The 24,026-nt window shown below is 41.6% G+C and overlaps 1 protein-coding gene across 1 annotated transcript in view; it reads right to left on the bottom strand.

Annotated features, from left to right (window-relative positions):
• MTMR14 (myotubularin related protein 14) overlaps nt 1-24,026 on the bottom strand; it is a 52,616-nt gene that overhangs the window by 17,104 nt on the left and 11,486 nt on the right. The window contains exons 3-15 of the mRNA XM_085851097.1: nt 21,723-21,831; nt 21,527-21,602; nt 21,206-21,263; nt 18,216-18,341; nt 17,889-17,962; nt 16,811-16,881; nt 16,640-16,714; nt 11,719-11,785; nt 11,193-11,278; nt 10,122-10,198; nt 9,925-9,961; nt 8,424-8,494; nt 7,154-7,209 (exon numbers count right to left, since the gene is read on the bottom strand). Of these exons, the coding sequence (XP_085707223.1) occupies nt 7,154-7,209; nt 8,424-8,494; nt 9,925-9,961; nt 10,122-10,198; nt 11,193-11,278; nt 11,719-11,785; nt 16,640-16,714; nt 16,811-16,881; nt 17,889-17,962; nt 18,216-18,341; nt 21,206-21,263; nt 21,527-21,602; nt 21,723-21,831 (983 nt within the window). The remainder of the gene's footprint in view (nt 1-7,153; nt 7,210-8,423; nt 8,495-9,924; nt 9,962-10,121; nt 10,199-11,192; nt 11,279-11,718; nt 11,786-16,639; nt 16,715-16,810; nt 16,882-17,888; nt 17,963-18,215; nt 18,342-21,205; nt 21,264-21,526; nt 21,603-21,722; nt 21,832-24,026) is intronic.

The raw sequence follows: 24,026 nt of genomic DNA, 5'->3' as shown, positions 1-24,026 counted from the left end.
CACTCCTCCGAGGCAATGGTACCTGACATATAGCGATCCATCCATCCATCCATTGGGACCATACTCTGTGCAGAGCGTTGGTTCTACCTAAGCAGTCTCCTTGGCTATTGGGCACAATCCTGGACGGGTCGCCACTCCGACACAGGATAACAGCAAGCTCGTACTCATTTTGCCAACCTCGGAAGGATGACAGGCAGTCAACCCCACCTGTTATAATTTAACATCTGAGCAGGATTTGAACTCAGGATCCGAGGATCCCAAGCCCACCACCCTAACCATTAAGCAAACAATAGGCATACATAAGCAATCCAAAGACAATTATTTCATTAGTATTTGTTTAGTTAGCTCTTTCCATATAGTCTGGTGGTTAAATCGGAAGATGTGTTGTGTAGGGCTTTTAGTAAGGTCTTCAATCCTCTATTGGTTCACGAAAAAAATATTTTCACGAAAAAAATAAGTGACCACTATATTCGTTATTGTTGTGTGTCTGTGTCTGTCTGTCCTGAGCATAACCCCGTGGGTTTTGATCCGATCCTGATAAAATTTTGGCGCGAGGTTTATATCATGATTTGTTTATATCATCATCTAGTTGTGTTTTCCTGAGAATGGACATGGTGCGCCCATTATGGGCGGAGCCATGCCCAAAAAAACATGTTTTTAGGGGGTAGCCGATTTCAATTTGCATCTTCTCCGAGGGGGTTTGTCGAATCTGGCAGGGGTTTCGGTATTTGGTTAACCCAATGGCACCTGCATAGCCCCACGGAGCTCGATTTTTCATTTTCGTCCCAAGGTCAAGGTCACAAGGTCACGAACTTAGAAAATTGCGAATTTTGACATAAAAATCATACAACCGCCCAAACTTTGAGAGCTAGGATGACTATTTTTTTATGCATAATCTTGAGGTCATTCCCCACCTAAAGTCTTGAAAGCATTTTGCTCTATGTCGAACACCTTGCCCGTGGTGCCCCCTTCAAGTTTGTTTTTACGCTGATTTCATCAAAGTATGGATAATCCGAGGAGTGCGAAATGCCAAATAGCCTATATGACGTTATATTGTTCCTGGAATGTTCCAGAGGAAGTTTTGCACCAAAGGTCATAATCCTTGACCTTTGACCTTTAAAGTTCACAAAGGTCAAATTTTCAAAGTTGTGGGAATCGAACCGGGTTTTCGACCTTCGACGAACTAACTCCCATAAGCTATAGCACGTATTCTGTTTCCTAATTTTAATGTCCACAACATTGTTTTGTGACCTTTAAAGGTTATGCAAAGGACAAATTTTGAAAGTGGTTGAACGAAACCGGGTTTTCGACATTTTTCAGCTTATAGTCCATGGGCCCAGGGCAGAAATTCCACTTGTCGGTACCATGTAAGGAACCCAATCCTCGTTATGGTTTTTGAATTGGTGTATACATATATATCATATTTTGATGTGATAACCATTGCAGACTGGCAGCTTATTGGTAGTTATCATCTCTGGAATGTACCCACCCTCCGCATAATGAAAGCGAAAAGGCAAACTCAGAAACATTCACGAATGATGCAATTGCTGTTTCCACATGGGGCTAGAATGAACTGCAAACCATAAATACATGTCTGAAATGTTTTATTTATACCATCCGAATAATCCTTTCTGTCATTCCTGAAGGCAGAATTTGTTTTATGGCAGAAAGGGGCGAACAATAGGGCCTCTCAAAATGTTGATGATTAGTGATTTTCAGTCCATTTTAATTTATAATATTGTCATACAAGTTCCCTGGGTAGTGCTACTGAACTGCAGTAGCCGACAACATGCACATGTTGTATGAGGAAAACATTTATGAACATTTTACAAGTTTTTACCACAGTTAAAGGAATTGCCCTTCCCCTACCCAAGTTCCAACAAGCGTCCAAAATGTGAAATTTACGGATAACCCAAATTTCACCACGCTACTGTGGCATGTTTATGTACTATGTTTTACTCAAGCATATTTGTAGCAATGATCACCACAGCCTTGTACCCAGCCTTAAGCCTGGTGTTGGTGCAGTGGTTAGGGCAGCGGCTTGGGATCCAAGAGGTCCTGAGTTCAAGCCCCGTTGGGCCACTGAATTAATACACCAGGGGGTTGACTCAGCCTGTCATCCTTCCGAGGTCGGCGAAATGAGTACCAGTATACTGGGCCGGTGTATACCCTGGTTAAAATAGGTGTACCATATCCCTGTGTCGTAAGAGGCAACCAGGGTTGCGTCAGGAAGGGCATCCGGCATAAAACATGTGCCAAATCACGATGCGGATCATACGGATGATCCGCTGTGGCGACCCCTAACGGGAGCAGTCGAAAGAGGAAGAAGATATTTGTAGCCATGAATGTCCTTGTGATTGTGCCAAAACATTCAAACCATGGATCAGTAGTCTCGTCTTCATCACTGTTATCAGCATCAGAGTCCTCGAGGTCAACAACCTCTTCCTCGACATCAGCGGGCTGGTTGCTGCAGGTTCGCAACTTGCACATGTCAATGCACTTCAGGCTATTGGCAAGGCACGTGCAGTCTGGGAGTTTGCACGACCGTCCACACTTGCAGGAAAGCAGTTGCAACACTGCATCCGGTGCTGGAGAACCCTGCATCCACTCGATGGCCAGCTTCCCGTCATCATCAGTGGTCCATCCACAACCCTTGGGACTTGGAACATAGGGTTGGCATTGCAGACAGTGCCTCCAAATAGCAGCCTGGTAGTTTGCACGGAGGACGTGCATGAAGAGGCAGTCTTCACATGGTGGAAGCTGACTGGACTCTATCTCTCCCCGTCTGTCACAGAAGAGTTGATGTCGGAGTTCATTTACTTTCGTGGTGTTGGTAGATGGCACGTACATGTGGCAGGTGACCTCTTGCAGCTTCTGAAAGAGCTTGGTGGATACTTCCCATGAATGACCGAGCTGACTGAAGGCCTCTTGGTAGGTCTTATCAGACTTCATTTGCTTCAAGGCGCCCATCTTTCCCCGGCCTGCAAAGGCACTGACTGTATCACAACCGGAGAACACGTGCAGTCCAACCAGGGCATCACAGACACTGTCTCCCATCTATCTCACAAGCTTGCCAATGTCTAGGAACCGTGTGCGGGTTTGCGTACCACACTTCTGATACACGGGGCATGGGATGTCCTTATTGAAGGCAAGACAGCACGAGGATATCTGCATCTTCGGCAGTGATCACCACAGCCTTGTACACAGCCTCTGCTGCATGCAGAGCATGCAGAAACATTCAGGTGTCTGCTTCCTCCTGCGTGGACTTCAGCTCTGCCACTTCCTCCCAGTAGTCCTTGTTTTTTTTGTTTTTTTCCCCCAAAACGTCAATATCTCAGAATGGTAAAATGGTAAAAATGCAAAATACATGCACTAAGCTGCTCTTCTGGAATGGTTATCACATATTGAAATAATCATATAGTCCCTACCAATAACTTAGTAGCCCTAAAGTTTGGTTTCCTCAGATGGTACCGATATATGCCTGAGCCCATGGACTAGCATAACCTGTCACTCAAACCACATCATGTTGATCATTTTTATAACTTGGTCAAACATTACCACATTGTCTCATCCTTGACTTCTGAAACAATCTACATCGTCAAATACCCCTCGTGAACCATCGTCGTCTTCAGACTTGTTCTTTCTTATATTTCATCCCTTTACTTTATCTTGTACACAAACCACACAAGCACGCATGCAGAAAAGTAACGATGCCAAGAATGTGAGGAGACACAGCGAGGTTCATTTGCATATGTGCGTCATTTTCCGAACAAACTGTGCACCAAAATCCAACTGCTGCCTCACCTCAGACCCTCATTATGCTCACCACAACGTTACAGCACTCACCATAACCACTCCACACATTTCTAAAAATCTACACAACAACCTACGTCCACCATTTCACCACAAACGCCAAAGCTACGATCATCTCCTCCAATGTCTTTGCCATAATGCCACATCTACGACCACCTATCCCAATCTCTTCACCATAAATGCCACAACACTCCTCTCACCTTACTATAACAGCCGCAACTGCCATCAACTCCTTAGACACTCACCACAGTCTTGGAGGATACCAAAGGAACAAAGGCAAGGAGAATCGGGGTGTTTCAGCGTGTAACTCAAAGCGCAAGTGTGCGCCGAGGATAATTCGAAGACATACAGATCGTTCGGGGCCACAGAGCACTTCCGAAAACCCTCGCCCTATGTTAATCATGGAGCTCCAATGCGTGGCGCAGCACGGGAGCGGATGAAGCCATTTTCGATTTTGAAGCCTGGCAGGGCATGGCTACGGCAAGGGGGTGACTGCTATGCGCCAATGAGGGAGCACGGAATTGCCTACATGATCGTTTGATCCGATTCTTGGCTCCTCCCCTCGCTCATGGCCCATAAAAGGAGCAATTCGGCTCACAATACGTGTCTTCTCATCGCTTCCTTCGTCCTGGCTCCACGAGGCGGTCACCCAAGAACTCTCCAGCATCCGAGCGAAATCTCGCCACAAGTCAGCGTGACCGAGAGGAGTGGGCGGAGCAGCCGAGCGAGGAGATCGGGACGGAGCAAGCGATTGCCAGAACGGGCTGGGACCACCCTCGGGTCACCGACACTTTGTTTTAGCTGCATCCAGCAGCCAACAATGCCATTTACACACCCTCACACAACTCCGTTAAAGTCTTTCTCTCACGAATCTTCTCTCTCATCGATGTCTCATCCACTGTGGACAAACAAGAGCAATTGGAGAGGGCAAGTCCCGAAAAACCGTTCTCTTCAGAGCGACCTCAGTGACTCGCACCTCTCACACTTTCTTCTTCCACCATGCCGCACGACAGTTGCACACCTTACTCCATAGACACATTCAATTTTCCTCCATCCTCCCTCTTCCTCTTCCAAAGTGATTGGGTTGCGCTGGTCCTCCGACTGTGCCAGGTACCACGAGGTCGCGACTCGACTGAGTCTCCTCTTTCTGGGCTACCTCTAATTTTCCTCGGGTGTGTATGTGTGATGGCACCTGTCATGTATAGTGTAAGATAAGACTATAGGTTTCTCGGGGTAACACTGCAGTCTTCTTTTGTGAATATTGCATTTCTTTTGTTGCACCCACCAATTCCTTGCTTTCCCCTGCTGTACATCTTTGTGAATAAACCCATACAGTGCCACATAATTTTCCCTGCCTTGTTAAAATTAATTTGCTTTCTTATAAATGTACCCAGCTCGTTCCCGTCTTTTCTTCCATCGTTCCAGCATGGTACGCACATTAGCCTAGCCGGGAAGTTATACCCCAAAAATCTGCTTATTAGCCGGTGCCTACTTCGCAGCTCCACTTGGCTGCAACCGATACAACAAGTAATGCAAGTATGCATCGAGGGCATGATTCCCCAATAAGGCGACTGTGTGTTCCCAGTTAAACGGTTGTCAGACAGAGGACACTGGGTCATGTGGTCAAACTTTTGGCATTCACGATTGATTAGCGAGCCGTCGCAACACAAACTTATGGTGAGTCCGGGGAGAAACCAGGGATATCCCTCCCTTGGGGTACCTCTGCGACCCTGGTGCCGCAACAATACATTACTCAAGCAGCAATACGGTTATACCCGTCATCGCCTGACAGCACAGGCACCACTCAGGCAGACTCGGACACTTCGGACAAAATGGGTGACGAATGTTTAATCCCACTGTCGAAAGCTGACCACGTGTCTTGTATGTTATGGGATCGTCCTGTTTCATACTTTTCCCGGACACCATTTGTGTCCGTGCCGCGTCTCACCGTCACATATGTGAGGTGTCGATGTCCCTCCCCAGTGGATGGGGGATTGCGAAGGGGAGAGGAGGGTGGATGGGTGGGATGGTGGTGGGTATTGTGGGGGTGATAGTTGATGGAGGATTGTGGGGGATGGTGATGGGAGGGGTGGACCCTGAATGTTTTGGTGTCCAAGGTCAAATCTTCTCATAGGAGTATATGATGATACATACATACATCCATACAGTACTTTATATCCACTATAAATAGATGGTGGTTCATTTGATTTGTAGAAATGTGTTGGTAATAGGTAATTCTTTTTCCAGTGCTCTTGTGGTAACTGCTGGACAATGGCAACAGAAGTTTGATTCACTGTTCAAATTGCCCGTGTACATGTGCCGGTAGCTGGGTAGAGATGGTGTTACAGTTTCGAGCGACGGCTGTTTCTTCCGCAGAAATGAAACGTGGGGATGGCATCCTCTCTCAATCGAGGCGGATAACCACAAGATATAGCCATCTCTTTTGTTTCATAACGTGCTCTGGAACATGTTCCAAGCACAGAAGCGAACATTTTGTAGGCTCCATCTACGCTCGAATATTTCAGACAAACCTCGTCCAATTTCTGGCAAACTTCGGGTCTTTCGGCCATTGGTGTAGCAAGAAACCATCTCGGTTTGTATTACTATTCAAGCACCAAGGACACATCAAGTCATCATATTTGTGGAAAATTAAAAATTATTTGCTGTCGAGTCAAATCATACTGTGATCTAACCCATATGCAATTCGGATGTGGCGGTCTACTTCCGTGTGTGACGTCACTGCTAATCTGAAGAATAGGAAGATTTCGACTATTAATCGCAAATTTACCTACTTTATTATCCGAAAATTGGAAAAAGACACATCATATCTATTTTTTCGGGCATCAAGGGATAGATAGGCGTCGGGATGGTCTGAGCGTTTGGGTTCCCCTTCAATTTGCAGTCCGAATTAGCTGGGATAGAGAAAGTGTTTATCATTTCAAAGTTACGAGGCAGAATTGTGGACTGGTGAGGAATCTGGATGGATAACTAACAAACTTATGTTATTGAGGGCAGATAAGCATACTGATGCCGAGGGACGTTTTAAAAGAAAAACATTTATCAAATGAAAATATGAGACCACAACAAGTGAATGTCCAATGGAGAATCGACAAAGGCAATGGTGGGGTTGGGGAGTTGGTGGGGGAGAGTAAATACATAAATAAATCCCTCTTTAGATTCCACACATTTTAAGCAAGATACATGTGCAATAAAACTACGCTCAAGCAAAATTCATGTCCATTCGACAATGACAATTCAAGTGAACAGGTAGATTAAGGAAACAGAGACAAAAAAGCAGACGTTTGACAAACGCACAGAGTAGCGAAGATACAAGACTCACCAAACACAAGAAGTTCTTCTCCCATTTCAGGTTCAACACAAGAAAGTCTTTTCCTACTAAGAGGGACAGACACATCAAGGCAAACCGTTATCACCTGCATTATGCAGTGAGGAGGGGTGGGGGGCAGGAGGGAAGTCAGGTATTGCAGGATCGAAAGACGCAAAAATGTTCCAACAAACAACACACACAAACAGCCATACAGTAATTCCTCACTGAACACGTTATCAAACAACGAGATTTCAATATACACGAGATTTTGTTATTTGGGAACACTTTTCGCACACACGCCATTATATTGCGGATTCTGAGCGGCGGTCGACAACCTTTTTTACACTGCATGGCTGACTGTGCGGAACCATACAACTTGCATCAGTCCCTATTGCCCCCACCATCTTGCTGTGTGACGCGTATTTGACCATTGTAACTTTTTATTAGGATTTATCGATGCAGTCCATCGAAATCATGAGAAATCACAAGTGGTAAGTGATCAAACATTGATAATAGTGCTCCTTTGAGCAGGAAAAGAAGGAAATCTATTTCGTTGGATGTTAAATTAGCCGCATCAGAGCGATATGAAAAAGGTGAACGAACTGTGGACATAGGACGTGCGCTTGATCACCCACGCACGCGGAGTGAAAAGCGGGGGTTAAGCAATAGGTTCACTTCTGTTTGTCTGTCCATCCGTCCGTCCACAAGCGCCAGTTTATGATTGAGGAACAACTTCATTTTAATTGATTGTTATATTTTGAATATGAATCAGAACATGAATCGGAAAACGAACCTGTAGTTTAACAGTACCTTCGCTCTGAATTTGTCCCCATCATGCATGGGCAGAGAAGACTGAGAAGATTATTTTACTCAGTCTGCCTGTCTGGCAGTCAAACAACATTAAAAATCATTTCAAACAGGAAACTTACTGTTTTTAAGGATGTTATAAAGGACACAAAGAACAGGCACGAAGAACTAAAGTAACGTGTTAGATAGAGTGGTGTACAAGACCACTCATCAACGGCGGTAAACTTCCAGAAATTAATTAATTTATACAACCTTTACAAATCATTATTTTATTTCAATTGAATTATATACCTGAACACTACGTGGGTAAGGTGTTCCATGGACTCTCTAGTCCCTTATGGGAAAATTGTTTCCGCACATGATTTCACTCAACGTGGTACTTTTTAGAAAAACGCATCTACCGCGTTAAGCAAGGAATTACCGTGCACTCAAATTCTCATTCAGCCTTACCAAAGCTGCCACGGTCTCATCTTACCATCGTCTCTTGTTCACAGAAAACTCATCACCCGTGATGTGTTTGAGGAAGTTAAGGCAGAAGAAAAATATCTGGAAAAAAACAAAAAAAAACAAACAAACAGCAGCAGAAACATTCGTGCTGAATTTTCTACATCGATGTGATGCAAACGAGAACTTTTTAAGTTTCTTTCCAGGTGAGTTGGTTGAAGCCGAGACTTTTGTCAGTCCGCATTCATCCTTCCAAATGAGTCCTAAGGTAAATCACAATCAATTTATTATGCGAATATGAATGGGCTAAGAAAATACAATGGATTTTATCAATTAAAGTTGAGAAGAGCATGTTTACCGCTGAGGAAAACAAGGTGTGCCTGACATTAGGTGTGTACGTTTCTGTCACTCTTTCACTTGGATGAAGGGCTAACACTCAGCCACAACTCATTTCCAAAAGCAGTAACATAATCATCAGGTTTAGGTTTACAAATCCATCATACGTTGTACACTGATGCAAACCGACACAACCCAGATAGCATACTAAACGCGGCCCAGTAATGGACAAATCGAGTGTTGATGTTACAGACCAATTGATGGCTCCGACCCGATAGCCACTGCTGCCTTGTGTAGCCTTCAGAAAATAATTATCTGCTGTGCGGAAGCATTAATCTTTATTAAGAATCCCCCCCACACCCTCCTTTCTTCCACCTGCACTTCCTTTCGAACTGCCTCTATTTCTACCTTTGGCAGTAACAGGTTGTTGTAGTTTCAGCACCTTTGCATTTGTGGTGTCCTTCAACTTTAACACAACACGCACTTTTTTGTTTTTACAAAGTCTGAGCTCATGAAAAACAGGAATGCAAGTCCTCACCGAAGATGCAAATTTAAATCTGTTGGAATTCACATTCACCCAACAGGATAATCAAGTCAATCAATCTCTCTCTATCGAGTGCAGCCTGTGGCTGCTGGTTGCATCGTTGGTTGGGACGCGGCTATGCCGCTGATGCAGTGTCCCCCTTACCAGTTCACTGGTACTCATTTTGCCGACCTCGGAAGGATGACAGGCTGAGTCAACCTCCAGGTGTATTAATTCAGCGGCCCAACGGAGCTTGAACTCATGACCCTAGGATCCCAAGCCGCCACCCTAACCACTAAGCCAACACCAGGCTTAAGTCAATCAATGCATGTCTTTTTTTTTTGCTCTTCCAGGAGCTTCGAGCTCTGCAGAAAACCCAACTGATACTTAAACGGTCAACTACAAAAACCTCAATCACTTCCATCTGCACTTTGTCGAAGTCTGTGTACCTGGTGTATACCAATGTGTCTGAACCTGGTCTCAAGTCTGTGTACCTAAAACAACCAATCATTTCGCTGGAGTACAACGGACAAATAATTCTTGCCACGATTTACAATTTTGTTTTCGAGGATTACCGCTTCAGTTGTTGGCGATGTGCATCGAAAACAGCAAAATATAAAAATAAAAATAAAAATAAAAACTGTGGAACTTCGAAGCAGAATAGTGGACTCACCTCCTCTCCTTTACTCAGCCGATCATCGAGCATATGCCTGAAAAGCAAAATACATCGCATTACAAAATGACCACTCGAAGACGACCATGGAGTAAAGGGTATAAGCCATTGGTACGATAAGCCATTGTGCACGACTCAGGATATTGTTTACTTTTGTCTCCTACAGATAGGAAAAGGAGACGTCATTTTTAACTCACCCAAACAAGAACCAATCATAAGCAATGGTCAGGTAGAGAATTTCCACTGGGCCCAGAGAACAATGAATAGCTCCGTCCTGGGAGGAAAAAAATAAATAAAGAATCTTTCGCAGAGGATTTTCTTTTTTGTAGCACAAAAGAACAGACAAAACTCGATATCCGCGATCACAAAACGATTGCCAAAGGTAAGCCGTTCCCCGGTGGTGCCTGTGATCCAATGACGTCCATATTTTCAGACCGCTGTATGACCTTGCCCTTCAACATTTATGGATAGAGTGTAAATTAAGAAATTGTGTCCCCATCTACAATCTATCCATAAAATATCATAAACATTATTCAAGTTATGATCAACAAGGTGTTTTGTTAATGAGGTCACAATCCAAAAAGTGTAGGTCAAGGACACAAAAGAAATATCAGGTGCACTACAATGATTGAAGAACATATTGGAAGGCCAAACGGTCTCCAAGATTCGGCATTGGCCAAAAACACGTTTTTTTTTTTTATTCATATTTTTTCAGACGGCCATTTTATATTTGACCTTTAAACCAGAGAAATATGATATAAATTAAGTTAAATATGGCTAACTCTAGGCCATATAGAGAGGGAAATTTAGTTCCGATCGGACAAGCCTTAGTCGAGTTATGGGGAAACGAGATAAAATATCTACAATTACATCATGACCTTAAAATTAGGTGATGGTCAAAAACGATGTCAACTCCACATGTTGGACTATTTATTCCTGTCATTGACGCAAATTTAATTGTGAAAGTCCCAACCAGCTCCGAGATAAATCTTGGACATTGGCAGAAAAAAAAAAAACAGGCATGGTGGTTCAGTACTCCTAGAGGTCTAAGAAGCTCTGGAGGACCATTAAAAAATGAGAGCACTAATTATAGAAACAAACCATACAACATCTATAAACCGACAGGAGGAGGCTTAAAAAAAAATTTAACAACTCACCTTGTGCACGTGTTTAGACAGTCAAGTATGGTATCAGTAAAACAAATCAAAACAAAACAAATGTCGATTCCAACTGACAAGTGGCCTCCAAATTTTTGTGGCCAGACTCACCGCCCACAAGGAGAGGCGAAGGAGAGAGACAAAAAGTGGCGTCCTATCCCAGCCAGAAATGCAGTGCACAAGCAGCCCACAATCTTCTATAAGTGTTGGGGGGGGGAGGAGAGGGGAGCAGGGTGGGGAGAGAGGTGTGACGTGAGAGAGAGGGGTACGAAGTGGAAGAAAACAATGGGCTGGTATGAGACAAGCAGAGTTGTCATTTAGAAGGGGAAATGGAACCTTAAACAGAACGGCGACAGGAAGAATGGCGGTGAAGCTATAACCAGGACACAAAATGGAGTTTGAAGCCAGATTAATGGACCAAATGAAAGATAGGGGAGAGGGTTCCATCCTGCGATGAAGGGGATGAGGGAAAGACCAATAAGCCAAGGCACCGAAAAAGAAGGAAGAAGGGAAGGTTATGCACACACACTAGGATCAAACAAAAGAGGAGAAGGTAAAGCAACACACAAGCCTGAGAAAGGACAGTGAGTAGGAGATGGGGCAATTTGATGATTGAAGCCCAGTTGTGAAACCGTACCATCCAGTGTAATGATGTGCAGCAACAACTTCAAGTAATTCTGTGTTTGCTCCATAAGATCCCAGGACTGGACCATTCGACCATCACATGTAGAGACATGGAAGGGAGAGCAGAGAGAAAAAGTAGGTCATTTGTCATTCGTCATTCATAAAGTCATCAATATTTTTTTTGAAAATAACCAAAACAGCTGGGGAAAGCCGTACTGCATAACGCACAACATATCAAACGTATGGAAGCAATCAGTTTGGGACTGAGGGAAGGGGTGGGTTTAAAATTCTATATTCCATTGATTCATTCTGACAGCATCTTTTAAATAGCACCAAAAAGATATCCAACATTGTGGACCTCAAACCGTGCTTCCATCAATAAACAATGAGACATGCAATTACCAATCCTAAAGCAGACAGCATCACCTTCTCCAATAATAAATACACCGATGGTGAAATAAAAGGAGCTCCATGGATTACTCATAAACTTCAAAAGCATCACAAATCAAGCTGTGCACATGCTGCCTGCTTTTGAGGTCAGGGTGACAAATAAATCTGGAAAAAGGTGATCAGATTTCAAAAGGTGAAGGTGATGATGGTTCATCACACTCTGCAGACAGTGTCAGCTCTGCCGAAGCAATCTCTTGGTGAGGGTTATGCTGTGTGGTTTGCCATTGCATTTCCAGTGGTAAGACGGGGGAGGAAAATGGAATGAAGAACGAGCGTCGCTTGTGAAGGTGAGAGTCAAAAGAGAAGCTGACATTGCAGGGTATATGAAAGGTTTAGGGTGAGGCCGAAACTTCAGCTTCTCCTTGCTTCCCATGGTGGTTAGCATACTTCGATAAACATTCTCTTGATGCCGTCAATTAAAAACAAAAATAATTGTGCAGCAGCTTGGTATATCCAAAGGTGTTCATTCATTACATAGTGCAAAAGAGCATTAATTCGGGGAAACACTGAAAAGAAGACGAGGACAAAAGGAGGTAGCATTGAAACCAGGGGATCAACATGCAGTATTACACTAACCACAAGCGCAGTTAGGCAAATTGGAGGCCCAGAAACTACAGCACGGCTGAATGCCACCAGGAGAAAAACCTGTGTCCTTAACCACAGCTAGGATTTGCAAACGGTTCTGTGGTTTCGACAAAAAAAATCACAATTTAGGACTGAGATTAGGGCAAACCCGGAGAAGCAAATAAAAAAACTAGTTTGAACAAAGAGCTGATACTCTACTTCCCCCACCTTTTGGATGGTTGACTGACACCGACATTGACACACAAAAAAAAGCCAAATTACCAAGATGTTTGCCACGGCAACAGAATTCAGCCAATCACAGCCACGATCGAATCAGGTTCAGATAATATCATGAGGAATAAATATCTGCATTTTGAAAGAAAAATATCGCGCACACAAAAGTACATGGACAGATGATCGGTTGGAGCTCATTTTAATGTCTCCTGTCCCTGACCTTGTTGGAGGGGCAGGGGACAAAAATACATGTGCTACAACACCTTGACTATATGAAAGAGAACGGAAGCACAAAGACTACAAAGCCTATTCTAAAGCATCAGAATAAATCAAAAAACTAGAGCGAAGCCGAAGGTGCACCATCGCAAATCCCCACGCTTCCAACCTCAAGCAGAGTCAAACTATAACTGCACTTGATAGAGCACATACATACCTCTACCAGGCTGAACAGTTTACATTGGTATGCCACTGGGAGGCCAGATCTGGATCCAGATCCGAGCCAAAATCGAATTAGCTTGTTCTTGTCACCTAACCAACTCGTCCTAATCCATCAATGGTGAAGAATCACGATAAAAATTAAACATTCTCGGATCCACATCTGAATTCAGAGCTTCACCAAAATCGAATCGATTAGTCCTTCCCACAACCTTTTGAGATATCATATCATGATATATACAGTATAAACATAACACTATATATATATATATATATATATATATATATATATATATATATATATATATATATATATATATATATATATATATATATATATATATATATATATATATATATATATATATATATATATATATATATATATATATATATATATATATATATATATATATATATATATATATATATATATATATATATATATATATATATATATCCTGGTGTTGGCGCAGTGGTTAGGGCAATGGCTTGGGATCCAAAAGGTCCTGAGTTCAAGCCCCGTTGGGCCACTGAATTAATACACCAGGGGGTTGACTCAGCCTGTCATCCTTCCGAGGTCGGTGAAATGAGTACCAGTATACTGGGCCGGTGTATACCCTGGTTAAAATAGGTGTACCATATCCCTGTGTCATAAGAGGCGACCAGGGTTGCGTCAGGAAGGGCATCCGGCGTAAAACATGTGCCAAATCACTATGCGGATCATACGGATGATCAGCTGTGGCGACCCCTAACGGGAGCAGCCGAAAGAAGAAGATATATATATATATATATATATATATATATATATATATATATATATATATATATATATATATATATATATATATATATATATATATATATATATATATATATATACATATACATACATATACATACATGTTTATATATATTTAGATACATATATATATATATATATATATATACATATATACATATATATATATACAAATACATATACACATATATATATACACATACATATATATATATATATATATACATACACATACATATATATATACACATACATATATATATACACATACATATATATATACACATACATATATATATATATATATATATATATATATATATATATATATATACACATATATATATATATACACATATATATATATACACATATATATATATATACACATACAGTGGGGAGAACAAGCATTTGATACACTGCCGATTTTGCAGGTTTTCCCACTTACAAAGCACGTAGAGGTCTGTAGTTTTTATCATAGGTCCACTTCAACTGTGAAAGACGGAATCTAAAACAAAAATCCTGAAAATCACATTGTATGATTTTAAAATAATTAATTTGCATTTTATTGGATGAAATAAGTATTTGATACATCAGAAAAAACAGAACTTAATCTTTGGTACAGAAACCTTTGTTTGCAATTACAGAGATCAGATGTTTCCTGTACTTCTTAACCAGGTTTGCACAGACTGCAGCAGGGATTTTGGCCCACTCCTCCATACAGATCTTCTCCAGATCCTTCAGGTTTCGGGGCTGTCGCTGGGCAACACAGACTTTCAGCTCCCTCCAAAGATTTTCTCTTGGGTTCAGGTCTGGAGACTGGCTAGGCCACTCCAGGACCTTGAGATGCTTCTTACGGAGCCACTTCTTAGTTGCCCTGGTTGTGTGTTTTGGGTCGTTGTCATGCTGGAAGACCCAGCCACGCCCCATATTCAATGCTCTTGTTGATGGAAGGAGGTTGTTGGCCAAGATCTCGCGATACATGGCCCCATCCATCCTCCCCTCAATACGGTGCAGTCGTCCTGTCCCCTTTGCAGAAAAGCATCCCCAAAGAATGATGTTTCCACCTCCATGCTTCACGGTTGTACTCATCCTTCTTCTTCCTCCAAACACGGCGAGTGGAGTTTAAACCAAAAAGCTCTATTTTGGTCTCATCAGACGACATAACCTTCTCCCATTCCTCCTCTGGATCATCCAGATGGTCATTGGCAAACTTCAGACGGGCCTGGACATGCGCTGGCTTGAGCAGAGGGACCTTGCGTGCGCTGCAGGATTTTAATCCATGACGGCGTAGTGTGTTACTTCTGGTTTTCTTTGATACTGTGGTCCCAGCTCTCTTCAGGTCATTGACCAGGTCCTGCCGTGTAGTTCTGGGCTGATCCCTCACGTTTGTCATGATCATTGAGGCTCCACGAGGTGAGATCTTGCATGGAGCCCCAGACAGAGGGAGATTGACTGTTATCTTGAACTTCTTCCATTTTCTAATAATTGCGCCAACAGTTGTTGCCTTCTCACCGAGCTGCTCGCCTATTGTCCTGTAGCCCATCCCAGCCTTGTGCAAGTCTACAATTTTGTCCCTGATGTCCTTAGACAGCTATCTGGTCTTGCCCATTGTGGAGAGGTTGGAGTCTGATTGATTGAGTGTGGACAGCTGTCTTTTATGCAGATAACAAGTTCAAACAGGTGCAGTTAATACAGGTAGTGAGTGGAGAATGGGAGGGCTTCTTAAAGACAAAACTAACAGGTCTGTGAGAACCGGAATTCTTACTGGTTGGTAGGTGATCAAATCCTTATTTCATGCAATAAAATGCAAATTAATTATTTAAAAATCATACAATGTGATTTTCAGGATTTTTGTTTTAGATCCCGTCTTTCACAGTTGAAGTGTACCTATGATAAAAAAAAAAAATACAGACCTCTACGTGCTTTGTAAGTGGGAAAACCTGCAAAATCGGTAGTGTATCAAATACTTGTTCTCCCCACTGTGTGTGTATATATATATATATATATATATATATATATATATATATATATATATATATATATATATATATATATATATATATATATATATATATATATATATATATATATATATATCGTTTCTGTCCAATCTGTCATTGGTGAAGAATAACTTTAAAAAAAATTTGTATCCGGATCCAGATCTGGATCTTCACCAAAACCTCATCATTCCGTCCTTGTTACACACCCAACTTCACCACAACATTTTGAGATATCCTGTTCACAGACAAACAGACAGAGACAGAGCTGATTAAAATAATCCCATGCTTCTTTTTTTTTCTCCAAAAGCATGAGGATAACTACAAAGCCTATTTTAAAAAAAAAAGAAGCTAACACAGGGTTTTGTCGTTTAATTATTTTTCACTAAATTTCTTTCCCAACCAACAACCTGTTGTGCATTTCACTCTGCAGTGGTCATGTGGCTCACCATGTAGTTATGCCAGTTTATCCCAAGGGTCTCTTGAAGAACTGGTGGAATGTACAATGGTGCATCCACATGTTCCTGTGCAAAACACAATTGCAGCAACAAACGAATAAATAGAATAAATAACAAAGACTTTAGACCGTTTGAGATATGCTACAGGCACTTCATTCATACCTGGTTCCAGTTGAACACCAGGCCCTCAGCTGTATAGTCTCGATCACGGTAGGTTTTGAAGAATTCACAGCCTGGAAAAAGAAATTTTATATAACGTTTCGTACACAGCAGCAAAAAGCTTGCCACGAACTCAAATGCTCTCACCCAACTACTTACTGCAGCCTCTCTCACTGTCAAATGCAACATTTAAAAAGTTCAGGAAGTCCTTCCGACACAAGCTGCAAGGCTCCAAATAATAGAAGAGGGAGTCCAACCATTTCACTCCCCCCCCCCACTTCACTTCCACTATATGCATGTCCATTTCCATTCTCCTCCATACTCTTCCATTGCCAGCAACTCTTCTCTCCCAACATGGTCCACTGTGATATTCACATACAGTATTTTCTTCTTTAGGCTCATGGCCTTCCCCTATGAATATTGTAATGTGACCACTAATCACAAGTGTCCCATTTTTCTGCTCGATTGTTGCCTTGGAATGCTCCACCCACCCCACTGATTGGTCAACCGGCCTAACAATCAATCATGGCAACAATAACACTGGGTTCAAAGAACATATTATTGAGGAGTCATTTACGCCACTCGTCATTCTGGCTAAGCCTGATGGATTAACGATTAAGGGTTCTGGCTTCAGATCTTAGGGTCCTGAGTTTGAGACCCTGTCATGCTGTTGCATCACGAGAGGTCAGATGACTCTGTCTATCATCCTCCTGAAGTCAGCAAAGTGAGTCTCGGATTACTGGCAAGAATGATCCATTCGCGTATCCTTCATCGGAGTGGTGACCCTCCGAGGGTCGTGCTCCCTTGCAAAGGAAAAACTGCTCCGTCTGGCTGCCCTGCACGTCTTAAGACGCAAAAGGAGTGGTTGTTCTACTTCTTATTCTTCATTATTGCTACATTCCCGCAAAACAATATGCATGAGTTCCAAAATAAAGAAGTAAATAAAAGAAATAATCGCTGACCCCATTCATTCCACAGGTCATTGACTCTGTATATCCTAGCCATCGGTAAGAAATAAACAGAACACCCTCAGAGCACAAAAATGTGAATTCTAAATCAATATTGAGCATTACAAGTTCACCTGGGTACGGCAGCGAGACGAGACAGAAGTCCGCATACCTCCCTTCTTTGTCGACCTTCTCCGAAGATGTGACACTAACACGACAGGAAAGGACAGGTTCATTACGCAATAAGCACCAAACTTAATTTCCATTCCATGAACGGTAGCCATGAACAAACAATATGCATCAGCAACACTTTATTAAGCTGGTGGTAAACTATTAACAAGTTTTCACAATTGTCAAACTCAAAATCCAAAAAACCACAATGATGCAATCGATCCCAATTCAAACTGCCATATCCGTTCCAAACTCCCCCAGCACAAGTCACAGCCAAAAACATGACTCACTTCATGCCAAACTTGACCTTCTTATTCTCCACCATCAGGTCGCAAATATACTTGACTCCAAGGTGACGCAGCAAACGAATATCATATCCTCGTATGCGATTAAATAGCTGTGAATCTCCACCATTCCTTGGAAAAAGAGGTTAGGTGTGTATATATATATATATATATATATATATATATATATATATATATATATATATATATATATATATATATATATATATATATATATATATATATATATATATATATATATATATATATCACTCTTTATGAAAGCAAGTAGCCAAATGATTCAGGCGTTGATGAACAAGTATAACAAATATACATTATATTTCCATGAGGTCGTGATCAAACATGTGACGTCACCTTCACAAAACCACGCCTCACATGCACTCACACACAGTGGCCTGTAAAAGTATTCACCCCCGACCAATAATGGCACATTGAAATGAATTACGAATTATGTCGAAACAATTTTTCCAAATTAACTTTTTTTTTATTCATAACTGAATCGATCAAACTAAATACTGTTTATAGTTGAAGGAGGTTACATGTCAGGAATACCTGCAAAAAACACATGTACAAATCAGAAGTCACTGGTTGTAAAAGTATTCCCTAAGGTTAGTACTTGGTGGAAACACCTTTTACAGAAATGAGTGTTTTTGTTTAGGTCTCTATCAGCTTTGCACAGTGAGATGGTGAAATCTTTGCCCATTCTTCACGTGAAAATTGCTCTAGTTCTGCCAAGTTTGATGAGGATCGTCGATGGGCTACAATCTTCAAGTCTCGACATAAATGGTCAATTTGGTTCAAGTCAGGACATTTATTTTCTTCTTATTCAGCCACTCTCGTGTAGCTGTATTTTTGTGCTTCAGATCATCGTCCTGTTGAAATGTGAATCTCCTACCCAGTTTGATTCATGGCTGACTCAAGCAGGTTTTCATCAAGGATTCTCCTGAACGTTGCACCATTCATTGTCCGTTCTATCCTGACAAGTTTGCCAGTCTCTGCTGATGAAAAGCTGCCCCATAACATGATGCTGCCATGACCATGATTGATAGAAGGATGGTGTTGACTGGGTGGTGTGCAGTGTTATTAAACTTGTGCCAGATGTAACGCTTTGAATTTAGCGCAAAAAGTTCCATTTTTGTCTCGTCTGACAAAAAAACATTTCTCCACATGCCAGCAGTTTCATCAAGATGCTTTTTCGCAAACTCCATACGAGCTTTTATATGGGTCTTTTTTCAGGAATGGCTTCTTCCTTGAAACCTGTCCAGAGAGGCCAGCTTTGTAAAAGTAATGGGATATTGTTGATTGATGAAAACTGACCCCCATCTCATATATAGAGCCTTGCAGATCTTTCGAAGTCGTTGTTGGATTTACAGTGCCATCCCAAACCAGTTTCCTGCTTGTTCGGCTGCTGAGTTTGGATTGGCGACCTGATCTTGGTAGAGTCTGGGTGGTATGATACGTTTTCCACTTCATCATGATGGATTTCACCGTACTCAAAGGGATAATGAGCGACTTTGAAATCTTCTTCTAACCCTCTCCTGAACGGTGCTTCTCCACCACTTCATGTCCGACTTCTTTGGAAAGCTCCTCGTTTTTCATGTTTGGCTTGTTGTTTGACCAAGTGAGTTGCACCTTAAAACTCCTTTGATAAGTGGGGGAGTTTAATATTTAATTTAAACCACTGATTACATTCAGGTGAAACCTAATACACTTGTTTTGTAACCTTTCAAACAAATAATTTGCTCCTGATGTGATTCAAGATTAATTAGACAAAGGGTTTGAATACTTATGGAACTGAGAATCATCAGATTTTTCTCTGTTAATAAAACTTATTCACATTTTATCTACATTCTGTAGCTTTATCACTTTGGAGTAGTTTGTGAAGATTCTATATATTAAATTTAATTTGAAAACATTATGAAATAAGCTCAGGGGGCATAAAAATGTGAAAACTTTGGGGTGGGGGGTTGGAGGGGGGGAGGGGGTGAATACTTCAGTAAGCTGCTGTACATCTGTACATGTACATGATGTAACATATCACATCACCATTTCAAATTTTACCTCCACCACCAAAGGTGGATGGAAGTTATATTTTCACTTTCAGACAGAAGTATACTTGCCTCCAAGTTGTCTGGCCTGAGTTTGAATCCCGACCCAGCTATAAACTGTTTTGTCGGTGTTCCCCAGGCAAGATGTCATCAACGTGTGTGCCGTCCCTCAAAAATGAATGTTAAACTGGGCATCCTGTCTGCCAGCATTAGTTGGTGGATGTTAAAGACCCCACTGTGTCCTTCATGAAGAGTGGACGAGCTAACACTGGCACCCTGAACAAATTCAAAATTCCTGCCCCAACCTGGGGATTGCATCATTGCCACAGCCAGGTCCTCAGTCAATGATGCCACCCTGCAGTTTTGTGCTGCATAAGAAAGAAGATTGGCTTTGGACAAGTGGCAACTACATTGCAAGTGGCTACAAAAGCACCACTCAAACAGGACAAGACTTTAGAATCGGGCCCGAGGACCGGTACGCAGCAGCCTACCTTTCCACGGTAACACAAGTGGAAACTTCACCGTTGCCAATTTATTTCCAGCTTAAAGTTCCCTCATACTCATCGATTCACCACCCAGCTTGCTCAGCACCAAGGATAAAGCCCAGACTATACACAGCTAAAAAGGAAGTACTACCTACCTCTGAGCTGTCATACTAGTCTGAAAATGCAATGTACTCCATTCCAAGCTTATTACAGTCACAGCACAGCATCTTAAATTGCTTCTCGACAAATATTTATCCTGAAAATTTGAATCGATAACTGCAGTGGACACAGTTTTAGCGACAGGATTTGTTTGCCCCAAGTGTCCACCAGCAAAAGGAAAAGTGAATCCTCAGAAACATAAAGCAAGTTCCAAGTAAAAGCAGACAACCACACAATTATTTTCGCAGATTCCAAGTGGTGTTGACTATTCACTTATCCTTGCCTCTGCTGGTCTTCCTCTGCAGGCCCGTCTTCCATCGCCCCATAATCATCACTTGCGCCTGCAAACGACGCAATCAAATCAGTTTCACAAACTCTCCTGGACCTATCAGTTTTGCCTCAACACTGCCAACCATAGGTCACATTACAAAGCAGAGTTTGCGGAAGTTTAAAGTCCTGAATCCGTTAACACAGGACCAGCAAAGAGGATCAGTGGCAAAGTGGACCAGCTGATTATTCAATCAAAAGTTATTCATTCTTTAAATATCATGTCCAGCGGAAAAGCATCAAATGCTCAAGTGAAGCAATTAAAAAGCAGGCCCACCTGAGAAGAGATAGTTGTAACCGCTCCTTCCATAAATCTCACCCCAACCTGCCAAGGTAGATGACCTACATATGTGCTGGTGAACAAAGTGAGAAAAAAAAAACGAGGAGGAAGATGAGGAAGATGAAGATAATTAGCCATATTAGAGTGGGATAAAGAAGCTTAAGACATTGTGCCAGATGGAAACAAACTCTACCTTGCCATTGTACAAAATGACGGGGCAGATGAAACGGCTACGACAGCGTGCCATTCGGCTTCGCGAAACCAGTTCCCGCAAATAATTCACTTGTGCTGTGCTTTCATACCTAGGGATGATGAGGGAGTGCAAAATATTAAAGCACGGGTGATCAAACTGGGCCGATGTGTGTGTGTGAGTGTGTGTGTGTGTGTGTGTGTGTGTGTGTGTGTGTGTGTGTGTGTGTGTGTGTGTGTGTGTGTGTGTGTGTGTATGTATGTATGTATGTATATATGTATATATATATATATATATATATATATATATATATATATATATACATACATACATACATACACACAGTCATGCGCTGCTTTACGACAGGGATACGTTCCGAGAAATGCATCATTAAGTGATTTCGTCATTGTGCGAACATCATAGAGTGTACTTACACAAGTCGAGATGGTATAGCCCACTACAAACCTCGGCTATATGGTATAGCCTATTGCTCCTAGCATGTTACTGTACTGAATACTGTAGGCAATTGTAACACAATGGTAAGTGTTTGCATATCTAAATATAGAAAAGGTACAGTAAAAATACGGTATAAAAGAATTTTTTTTTTAAATGGTACACCTGTATGAGGGCACTTCCAAATGTGCCTGCAATGGAGCTTGCAGGACTGGAAGTTGCTCTGGGTGAGTCAGTGAGTGAGTGGTGAGTGAATGTGAAGGCTGAGGACATTACTGTAGGTTTTATAAACACTGTACACTTCGGCTACACTAAATTATCGCACAAGTACCGTTAATGTGAAATTCAACATTAAAAAGACAAAGGAAAACAGCGACTGCTGGAGCAACTGAAGTTAGGTGTTGCCAGAAACAACGATTTATCTATATTTTTCTGAAATTGAAATGAAAGTAATTGAGAAGGCACTTTCTCCAACATTAAGTGTACTTGTGTGTCATTATATGTATAGTTTGTACATTTTGTGTCAATGTAAGTCTGATTTTGAATTTTAAAAATGCTAATTAAAAAAAAACAAAATTTTGATTTTTTTTTCCTTAATATTGAGATAGCTTGATTTGACCTGATTGACCTGATTACCTTCGCAAACTTTGTTGCTAAGTTATGTTTTGATCGCTGTGTATTTATTTATTTATTTGTGAATGTGTGTTTGTTTGTTTGTTTGTTATTCACATAACTCCAAAAGTATTGAACTGAATCGCAGCAAATTTGGTGGGATGATTGGTTATTATCCGAGGACCATTTGATTAGATGTTGGGAGCGATCGGGTCAAAGGTCAAGGTCATGAAAAGGTCAAAATCGTCTTTTTACCATAGCGCGGTCAATTTGTATCCAATTTGCATGCAACTAATGCCAAAATGTTCAGAATTCAATGCCCCATCTTGTGATATGTGACATGACACAATGACGTAATAACCCTTATTAGCGGTTGGGAGTCAAAGGTAAGGGGGGGGGGGTCACGACATTGCAAAATGTGCGGTTTTAGTCATAACACGGTCAATTATTATCCGATTTGCATGAAACCAACACCAAAATGTTAACTGTTCTGTTCCCCACACTCTAATACCAATTACAAAATTAAGCGTACAAAGGTCAAGGTCGAGGTCATGAAAAGGTCAAAATCATCATTTTGCCATAGTGCGGTCGATTTTTATCCAATTTGCATGCAACCAATGCCAAAATGTTGTGAATTCAATGCCCAATCTTGTGATATACGATATGACACAATGACGTCATTACCTTTGTTAGCGGTTTGGGTCAAAGGTCAGGGGGGGTCAACGACCTTTATCATAACACGGTCAATTCTTATACAATTTGCATGTAAGTAGATTCAAAATGTTTAGAATTCAATTCCCTATCCTGTGATGTGTAATATTTGATTTCTTATAATGTGACCAGTTGTCATCAGATTGACTTGACACCGACATCCAAAAAGGTCAGGGAGTTCATACAGAAATTGTACAATGTACGTGAATCAGTGTCAAACAGCAGGAAATTTAATGTTTTTAAGCCATCATAACACATATGAGATGGCAGATGTGGTATGGGATTAAATACCCTCATAATCAACGGTTTCTGGGGGGGGGGGCAAAATGTGGCGTTGGTGAAGGTATGCGCTCTTCTGAGTGCCCGTTCTCGTTGAGCTTGAAAAACTTGACCTGATTGAGCGAAATTAGATACATTTCTGGATTAAGAATGCAAAAAAACACATCAGAACCGTTGAGAAAACCTAGACCTCTGAAAAAAATATTTCAAATGCAGCCCAGTGTTATAGAAAAGTGAATAAATCACGTTTGG

This window comes from Eptatretus burgeri, chromosome 13 (genome assembly GCF_056783735.1).
Source record: "Eptatretus burgeri isolate ZD-2024b chromosome 13, Ebu_testis_v1, whole genome shotgun sequence".
NCBI classification, from domain to species: domain Eukaryota; kingdom Metazoa; phylum Chordata; class Myxini; order Myxiniformes; family Myxinidae; genus Eptatretus; species Eptatretus burgeri.
The sequence above is the reverse complement of the archived record's forward strand: the minus strand, read 5'-3'. Positions and strand labels throughout refer to the sequence as shown.